The sequence below is a fragment of the Pteronotus mesoamericanus genome, unplaced genomic scaffold (genome assembly GCF_021234165.1).
Source record: "Pteronotus mesoamericanus isolate MK-2021 breed Mesoamerican mustached bat unplaced genomic scaffold, CSHL_Meso_final contig_2, whole genome shotgun sequence".
Classification (NCBI taxonomy): Eukaryota; Metazoa; Chordata; class Mammalia; order Chiroptera; family Mormoopidae; genus Pteronotus; species Pteronotus mesoamericanus.
This window is the reverse complement of record NW_026555084.1, coordinates 43,130-53,015: the sequence shown is the minus strand read 5'-3', so window position 1 is coordinate 53,015 and position 9,886 is coordinate 43,130. Positions and strand designations below refer to the sequence as shown.

Sequence of the window (9,886 nt, the reverse complement as noted above, 5' to 3'; positions counted from 1 at the left end):
CTAAATTAGAGAAGAAACTTGCTCCTACTTTCTTCCCATTTCTTTTTTTTTTAAATTTATTTTTAATTATGGTCAAATATATGTAACCTAAAATTTACCATCTTAACTATTTTAAGTGTACAGTTCAGTAGTGTTAAGTATATTCACATTGTTGTGCACACGATCTGTAGAACTTTTCATACCTGCTCACCAACTCCCCATTTCCCCTCCCCCAGCCCTGGCACCCACCAGCCCTCCTTCGTCTCTGTGTTTGACTGCTCTAGATGCGTGATATAAGTAGAATCATATGGCATGTGTCTTTTTGTGTCTGGCCTAATACACTGAGCATAATGTCCTGAAGTTTCATCCGTGTTGTAGCACATGTCACAAGGCTGAATAATATTCCACTTGATGTTTATACCATATTTTGTTTCTCCACTCATCTACCAGTGGATATTTGTGTTGCTTTCATTTTTTGACTGTTGTTAACTTTCCCCTGTTTCCTAAATCAATGCAGATATTTTATTTTAGGTCAATCGCATTAAGTCTAATTTTTGTCTTGCCTCCCTGGCAGCCTTTTTGAGAAGCAGATGCCAGGGAGCACAGGGAAGCGACCTTTCAGACAGCAGTTCTGTCCGTTTTATCATCTGTGAAAAGAGAAAAATCCTTCATCTTGGTATTGTATTTGTGATCTAGTATTGGCCAATAGCTCCCTCTATCAGTGAATCTGTCAAAAACATTATCGCACTGTGCAAATGAAAACTGTAGGGAAAGTCAGGAACTAGGATTCAGTGGCCCCCCGAATAAAGAAACATTACGTGCCTTCAAGGTGCTTAAAGTCGACACCAAGGGATAAACCAGACTCCGAGCAGTGTGGACCGAGGACCCCTGGGGTGTCCCTTAGATTCTCCCAGCCCTCGATGAGGGTCTCTCTTTCCCGTCCACCGGTCTGTGTGACGCTGACCTATCTTCCTGTGCTTCGCCTAAAACAGCATCTTGAGGCAGATTGAATGAGGAAGCTAGCAATCCATTGGTCAGACATGAAGAAATTTTGCAACAGTGTAGCACAGTCACTTTTCTCCCTACATTCTTTTATTTTGGAAAAAATAGTTATTTTCTACAAAAATGTTTGTTTTGTTAACCTGTTTTGGGTTTATTATATGCTAAGCTTTTGTTTTAATTTCTGATATGGTGAATTATGTGACATCCATATAAATGGAAGTTTTTGGGGTCCTGAAAAATGTTTACATGTGTAAACGGGTGTTGAGCCCCCCAAATTTGAGAACCACTCATAGAGGAAGAGCCTCAGAGGCAACCCCAGTGAGTAAAGTGAATATAAGAGCCAGCTGAGATGCTAGAGTGCACCCCCACCCCCGCCCCGTAGCCTTGCTTTCCTAAGCCCAGCCCTGTAAATAAAAACTGGCAAGCAGAGTCACTAGACCCTGGAGCCATAAAGCTCCTCCTACCTAACCTGATCAGAAGGTTGGAAGTTCCGGGAGAGGGTGAACGCCCTGGCAAGCTTCACTACTCATTTGCTCAGCAGGGACATGTGCAACAGGTGCCGTGGGCAGCCGCCAGGGATTACAGCATCCACCGTCTGAGTGACGCCCCTGTGCCCTTGAACTAGGTGCTTTGAATTACGTGTCAGTCTTTTTCAGTGCTCGCAACACCTCATACAGGTATTATTAAACCCATTTTACAGAGTGGGAAAAAGAGGCTCCTATTAGTAACCTGCCCAAAGTCTAGCTCTTTTAAGTGGCAGGACTGGGATTTGCGTGTAAGTCCTCGTTCACAGCTTCCGTTTCAGAATAAGTCAGCAAAAACCCCTAAATTACACACTACTTAACAAGAGAGAGACCTCTACTGCCTAAGATGAAATCTCTGAAAACCTGGCCTAGAATTAGGAGGTGGTTGATTCAGCTATTTCTGATGGACAAAGAATATTTTATTTAAAAGATTGTATTTGTTCATTTTCAGAGAGAGGGGAAAGGAGGGAGAGGAGAGAATGCATGTGCCCTGCCCGGAAATCGAACTGGCAGCCCTATGGTTCGCAGGCTGGTGCTCAATCCACTGGGCCACACCAGCCGGGGCAAGAATATTTTATTTAATATTTGTGCATGTTTCTATGGTAATTAAGGTGTTTAGGCAATAAATCAACCTCACATCACTGCTTCAATGACCTGCCTTGCTCATGAAGACATCCTCATGGATAAAACTTTCAGTAAACACCCAGTCACAGAGGCAGAGACTATTTATGGAAGGACATAAAAGAAACCGGAAACAGTGCCTGCTTCTGGGGAGAACTGAGTGACTGAGAGTCAAGTTGAAGAGGAAGCTTACTTTTTACTGTGTACCTTTCGTACTTTTTTTTATTTTAAATAAGGCACCTGAAACCTGCCTGAGGCCTTTCTTAATCTTCTTCTTTAAAGATTTTATCTATTTGTTTTCAGAGATGGGAGAGGGAGAAAGAGAGGGAGAGAAACATCAATGTACAACAGATACATCGATCTGCTGACTCCTGCACACCCCCAACGAGGAACCCAGCCTGCAACCCAGGTGCGTGCCCTGACTGGGAACCCAAACCAGCAACCCTTCAGTTCACAGGCGGCACTCAGCCCATGGAGCCACACTGGCCAGGGCCCTTTTGTACCTTTTTTGTTGCACCATATATAGGTATTACTACCTTAAAAAAATGTTAGTTTAAAAGAACAACAAACAAAGACCCAGGCCACCCCAGATGGGAACTGCTTGACGTCTGCAGCTTTGCTAGAGACCAGTGGACCCAGCGAGCAGTGTTCTGCCTGGTTGTCAGAAGAGTCCATTCTTGCCTCCCTGACTCTCTTGGACGGCCCTCTAGCGGAACATCCACGTCTGAGCCTGGTATGAAAGCAGACGTTCAGGAGCAGCCATCTGATGTTTCAAAGCTGGGAGTCTTCCCAGAATAGCCCAAGTGGACTCGCCCAAGTGAATGGAAGCCTGCAAATTTGATGAAAAGGTCAGTAGGAAACTGCCTACTTCAATAACCCCAGGAAACGTGCTAATACCGGGGGCCTGAACGCGGCAAGGCAGGCCCGCCGAAGGGCACGCTCCAGTCCCCATTTCCTGCGGCAGTCAGAACACAATACTGCTGCCCTGACCCCTCCCCTGCATTCACGCACGGCATTTGTCCGAGCTCCCCTGGGAAAAACTGGTCCCTCTATGCCTGTAGACAAACAACCCACTTCCATTCTCCTCACAAAGACAATGGCTAACATTCTCTCCACTCTCTGTGCCCTACACACAGAATCACAAGTACCTCACTCTCAAAGCTCTTATCTGTATCAATTGTATTGAAAAAAGTCGCTGAAAACAAGCCAAGTCTGATGACTAGGAAATACCAGAGCTATAATGGTATTGGCCAGAGACTAGGGCTCAGACCAGGCATGAGAATACTGTATATTGCCATGAATAACGTGCACTTTTTTGCCCAAGTTTTTGAGGGAAAAATAAGGACATGCATTATCAATGGGTAGCACTTGAAATACCTTGTATCTGGTCTTGTGCTTTGTATTTGTTACATAAAGTTTCTTGTACCGTAAGATCTTCAAAAATAAAATGCTAAAATTCCTTTATAATACAAAAACAAGTATCTAAATATAAAAAAATAACGGAATTAAGACCATTTTTTTTCCCCTGAAAATTTGGGCCAAAAACATGGGTGTGCAGCATACATGGGGGCCCATTATACACGGCAAAATACAGTATGTCATCCTTAAACTTAATCTGGTATGAAACCTGACTTCCTGCAACCATGGGGTCCGACAACACGTTGGGTGAAAACAAAGACAATCTCAAATGAGAACAAACTGCAGGCCTTCCTGGTTGACCGACTCATCATCCTGACTAGATACATACGTCAGCATGCTGACGTCGCTGCTGTGTGGGACACCTGCTGTCCCATACGCCGTGTAAAATTATGGCTACGTCCTAATCCTCAATTTCCCAATTTACCTGATATATTATTTGCCGCAGGGGAAAGGCAAAATTTCAGCTGTGGCCCTGGGGCTAAATCTTGAAGGGTAACTTTAAGTGAGATGTGGAATCTGAAGCTCAGATGCCAGTGGGGGCTGGGCGCCTGGCGTGCACAAGTGGGGTGCGCTGGGAAGGGGCCAGCCAGCCCCGGGCTCCACACAGCTGATGCTGTACAGGATCCGGGGAAGCACACGTTCTGGACTTCTCTGTGGACCTAAGTTTTAAATGTTGGATATTAACTTTTCAAAAGCATGCCAAGTGCCCTGGCTGGTGTGGCTCAGTGGATTGAGCTCTGGCCTGTAAACAGGAAAGTCTCTGGTTCAATTCCTGGTCAGGGCACATGCCTGGGTTGCAGGCTGGCTTCTCCCTCTCTTCTCCTACTTTTAAAAAATCATGAAAAGCAAGAGGACCAAGGAAATCTGTCGAGCCAATCCCTACCCACAGACCATCGATTTCCTGTTAGCCCCAGGGGGAGGAGGGGCATTTTAGACACACGGAAACGGCACTTGCAAAGTCAAGACCTCGGGGCCCGGCAGCCTGGTCAGGGAGCTGCTGCACACCGCCTGGCCTGGTTGGGAGCACGAGGGAGAGGAAGCTAGTCAGAGGGCGATCCGTCAGGCCTGAGTCACGGGCGTGCAAAGCGGCCCCAGCTGCCCAGTGGGGCCACTGAGTGGAATGGGCCCCTGCATCAGGGACCAGCCCGGTCCTGCCTGCCCCACCCACGTGAGGGTCCGGGCAGGAGCGGGGCCATCCCGCTGCTGCTGTTGGGCTGCCCTATCGATTAAACGTATGACAAATAATGGCAACTGGGAATATTGTTATTTATAAAAGAGTGCAAACTCCATTTGGAATTAAGAAACAGTTCCAATTTTTATTCATAAAATTAATCAAAACAGCAACAACACAGAGCCACATATCAATTACAAAACATGAAGGAAACAAACTATTCCAGAGACATCTTGAAAAGTTCCAAAGGAATACACATCAAGCTAAAAATCTACAGCTAAACCGTGGTTGCACAACAGGTCATATTTATTCCTGCATTTTCTCAATAAGTTCTTCCTTGTATTTGCCTTTCTCTTTTCCAACTTGTCGAGATTTGGCTTTGCGTTCAAGAATTTTTTTCCGATCTTTGTCCAGCTTTAGCCTGGTGATAACCACCTGTTAGGAGTGAGAAAACAAGCAGATCTTTATGTTTTTGAAGCAAAAAGGCTTTATAGTCATGACTGGTTTGTACTGCAGAGGCTCCCCCAACAACAGCAGCTTGGGTTCCTTCTCCTGGCCAACCTCCTACCTGCCAAATTCCTGAGGACCTAGGCGACCATTTAGATAATTTAGTGATAAGAAATATAAATTGGGTTGGGAAAAATTATGCTACCAACCTGTTTCTGATTTGTCTATCCTCCCTTGGCTGGCAAAATGCATTGAGAAACACCTGCATTGCCCTGGCAGGGTGGCTCAGTTGGTTGGAACTTCATCCCATACACCAAAAGGTTGCAGGTTTGATTCCCGGTCAGGGCATATGCCTAGGTTGCAGGTTCGATCCCCGGGCCAGGCGCATATAGGAGGTAACCGATCAATGTTTCTCTTTCTCTCTCCCAAATGAATAAAAACACGTCCTGGGGTAGGGGTTTAAAAAAAGGAAAAAAAGCAGATGCCTGGATGGAACCGTGATGGGTCTATTAACTGTAAAGTATGTTTGGTAGGCTCAGGCACCTGTATTTTTAAAAAAAGGAAAGAAAAGCAACATCTGCATCCCTGCAGCTCCTGGGCAATACAGAGACCATAAGGATGGGTGCACAGGCAGAGCAGCATATCCCACCAGGCGGGCCGGGGGGCCACAGGAAGAGATGGGCTCTCTTCTCCGAGTGGACGTTATCTGGCGGCGGAGCAAGGTCCGGAGCGCCCGGAACCGCCTTGCTCCCTGCTGGAAGACAGAGCCTTCACCAGGGCTGACAAAACAGACAAGCAACAGATCTGGATCCTTGATGATATCACTGGGCCAGTGAACCTATCAAGCCTGTCTGACCTCCCTTGGGAGGTCCTTTGCTAAGGTCGCCTGTGTGGACAGGACCAACGCGTCAACAACTCTAACAGCAGCAATACGCCACGTGTGGCTGCTCCCAATGCCCGGCCCTGGGCCGTACCTTGCTCGGGTGAATGCCCACATGGACAGTTGTGCCGTTGGCCTTCTCACGCTGCACCCGCTCGATGTAGATGACGTATTTCTTTCTGTACACCTGGACTACCTTGCCGATTTGCTGGCCTTTGTAGTGTCCTCGAACCACCTAGGAGAACATTCAACAAGAGAATTCCCTCCCATTTCTAATGCATGAATGTCACAGTGAGGACACCATCAGGAGCACACAGGCTAACGTACAACTTTTTGTACAACAGCAGATTAACCCTGGCAGTGAAAAGCCAGCTATTTTTAAGTACAAATCAGCTTTGTGTTAGCCTACATCAGGTGGAATTTCTTTACCTGAATTTTTTTCTTTTCATATCTGAAGAACAAAACATTCCTTGAACTAGGGTGGGCATCACAAAAATAATCCTCAGAGTAAAAAGATATAATCACTATACACCTAAAACTAATGTAATGTTATATATCAACTATATCTCAGTTAAAAAAATTAAGAAAGAAAATACAATCACTCTGAAGTCTTCAACAAAGAATGGTCAAAGATATACTGAGATCCGTGCAACCATTTAAAATCCCTGTTTTCAAAACATAACTTATGACCCAGGAAAAAGCTCGATAAATCTTTAGAGAAAAAAGGAGAATACAAAGATATATATAGATATCTATATGTGTATATATGAATGTGAACCTTGTATGTGTATGTTTCATTTATTGATGATGACATTGAAATGTATCCAAATATCAATAATGGTTACCAACAGGAAGGAAGTAGGATCACAGATGACTATTTTTAAAATTTAAAGTCTTCCAAATTTTAAGATTCCTACAATTCAATGTTTTATACACAAAAATTCTTAATGTTAAATTAAAATCTTGTGGGCTATACTAAAAATCTGCTCACGTTCCAACTCTACTCAAAAATCAACTAGATTATGTTTTCCCTGAAGGTAAGAGCCTATTAAACAGTGGAGAAGAAGAGGCCAGGATGATACCGATTCTGGTTGGGCAATTGGATAGATGGCTCTGCCTTTCCCAGAGACACAGAGTGGGGTGGGGGCTGGGGGATGAAACAGATTCTAGGAGAATCTAAAAGGACAACCAGATCGGCCACAAAGACCTGGGAGTCATCCCCTGCAGAGCTGGTGCAAAGAGCCACCCTGAGCAACTCCTGGCACACTAGCAGCCACGGGGCTAATCAAAAAGCAGAGTTTTGTTTGACCGGCATGTTTTTTAAAAGACAGTATTAGAAAACTGAACTTGAATGCTCTTTCTTAGTTTGGGCAGGTGCCCTCCGATCGCTCTGGGCCACCATCTCCGCTCTAACACACCTGCAGGGTCACATTACTTGCCAGGGTGCTGAGGGCGAGTGAAGACTAGGACTCTCCCAGGTCCAGACACACAAGATGCTCTCAGGCAAAGGCGAAGCCCGCGCGCTTCGCATCTGGGGGTAACTGGAGCCCGCGGGAGACGTACCTGGACCTCGTCGTCCTTGCGGATGGGCATGGAGCGGACGTTGTACTTCTGCCGCAGCTCCTTGGAGAGCGGGGATGACATGATCTTCCTGCGCACGTGCGAGGGAGCATTGAAGTGGCGTTTGCGGTTTTTGCTGCGGTCCGAGGTCACGAAGGGGTTGAACTTCATGGTGACCGTCTGCAAAGAGCGGCGCGGGAGGGACCGAAGAGGCGTTCAGTGGAGTACCAGCGCCGGGCACTCCTCATCCCAGCGCAAGTGCTCTTCAAGAGGTGACCTCGGAAGAAGGCGACTAAGCGGGGGCGGGGGGAGGTAGCTGTGGGGGGCTTGGCTGTTATACTGAGTGACGGGTGCATGCCTGATCAGAGGGATCGTGGGGAGAGGGCGGCACGGAGGTCTTGAAGCGGAATAAAACGGGAAGGCACGGACTAGAGGAAAAGGCATGGTTGGAGTCACGCAGAGAGCTGTCTGGGGAGGCGTGTAACCCCGCGGCGGGTGGAAAAGGGTGCTACGAGGGGGCGAGCCTCACAGTCCGAGAAAACAACCTGCACCTACTCACCTACCTGGCGCCGGAAATGCTCAGCTGGTGCGTGCTCAGAGCCGGAAGTGAGGTTTCCTTGTCGCGTAAGCGCAGAAAGCAGTGCCCCATTCCCTCTAAATAAAGCTGAATGGCGCCCCCTGCGGCATGGGGTGGTATCGCAGTACCTCGTTTCCAGGGACCACCAGATAGGGGAGCGGCCCTGGGTGTCATGCGGGGAACCCAGGAGAGGTGGCACCTCTGGGGAGAAGGGGCCTATACTTTTTCAGTACCTGCAATAGAGGCTTATTGATGTCCTTGTAATAGGTTCACTATCAATAGTCTCTCTCCTGCTCCAAACTCTTTCTTTGTCCCTGCTGTTCTCTGCAGAAGTCCTCCAGGCATATTATAGGGACGCTTTGAACGTCATAGTGCTCCGAAAGCAATCTGCTGGCTTGTTTCTTGAAATCATCGAGAAGCCTGTTTAAAATGCAGATTCTCGTGTGCCACCACAGTCCCACAAACCAGACAGTGGTAGGCTGGGGGCAGGGAATCTGAATTAAAAGGAAGCGCCCTCACACCCCCCCACACACACCCAAGATTCTGTGGCACCCAAATGTTTGAGGGTCGCGGCTAACCAATCACCTGGCGTTGCAAAACTTCTCCCCAGTTTTTAAATTCTGTTTGGAGATCTAGGGTTAGAGTTAGACCTTGACCCAAGTGCCTCTTCATGTTGCTGGTCCTTGAGGAGCCGCCTCCATGTTTCTGAGCCTCAGTTTCCTCACCTGTGAAAAGGCGATGACTTTAGTTGGTGCCTCATGGAGTTGTTATGAGGACTAAATAAGTTAATCCATTTAGAGTGTTTAGAACAGTGTCTGGCACACAGCGTTCAATAACAATCCCAGATTATTCCCATTATTCCCATTATTCCTAATATCCCAGAAAGCCCCGAGGCCGGGCCTCGCATTCACTGAGTCCTCCCATTCAGAATTTTTCCATTAACTCCCGATGACGCAAACTGTAAGCTTTCTAAGTACACCACACGTTGGACGGCTTCCTTTCTTTCTTATTCTTCTTTGTTTGTTTTTTAACCTCTGCAAGCGCCTTCGGGAAAGGCCAACTCGCGCAGCTGGGACTCTGGGGAGCAAGCCCACCGGCGGATCGGTGACAGCCGCCCCGCCCCGCTTCTCCCGGCCCCGCCCACCCCGCAGCGGCCTTCCCCGCCCACCGCCTGTCCTTCTGGTCCCCACCTCCCTCGTCAGAAGACCGCCCCGGGGTGTGGCCGCCACCCAACCCTTCCTTAGGCTGAGAAGCCGGTGCGGTCCCCTTGGAATGAAAGGTCCCCGCATCCAGGCTCCGCTGTGCGGGAGACTCCATGGATTGATTCCTTCATTGAATGAATTGATTCATTCTTTCATTCAATTCGTATCTATTGAACGCCTACTTTATGAAAGTAGAATTTGTGGTGCTCAGTGAACAAATGGCACCCTGAAATTCAGGGAGCGGAATGTCTTGCCAGAATCAGGCATGTCTCCTGCTCTGTCTGTTTGTGTCCCTGACGCGTGGTGGTGGAATTGTTAAACACCGGTGTTTACTAATATTCATGGTCAACCAGGACATCTGACTCATCCCTGAACTTACTGGGTCCTATTTGAAGTTTCCCTCCAGAGCCCTTGCAGTCGGTGTTGGAGACCCCTGGCTTTCAGGCTGAGCGACGATGGCCACACCTGGGCTGTTCGCAGAAGTCAGAGCTGCAGAGTAAGCAG

The 9,886-nt window shown here is 47.5% G+C and overlaps 1 protein-coding gene across 2 annotated transcripts; it reads right to left on the bottom strand.

Moving 5' to 3' along the window:
• Positions 1-4,904: 4,904 nt before the first annotated feature.
• LOC129066342 (60S ribosomal protein L26-like 1) lies at positions 4,905-8,226 on the bottom strand. 2 transcript variants are annotated; one of them, XM_054567873.1, is made up of 4 exons: positions 8,167-8,226; positions 7,607-7,783; positions 6,138-6,278; positions 4,905-5,151 (listed from the first exon to the last, which is right to left on the bottom strand). In XM_054567873.1, the coding sequence occupies exons 2-4, from the start codon at positions 7,772-7,774 to the stop codon at positions 5,023-5,025; spliced, it is 438 nt and encodes a 145-aa protein (XP_054423848.1). In that variant the 5' UTR covers positions 7,775-7,783; positions 8,167-8,226; the 3' UTR covers positions 4,905-5,022. The 2 variants fall into 2 exon arrangements, with proteins under 2 accessions (XP_054423848.1, XP_054423847.1); XM_054567872.1 differs by having other exon boundaries at positions 8,163-8,217.
• Between the last annotated feature and the right edge of the window lie 1,660 nt (positions 8,227-9,886).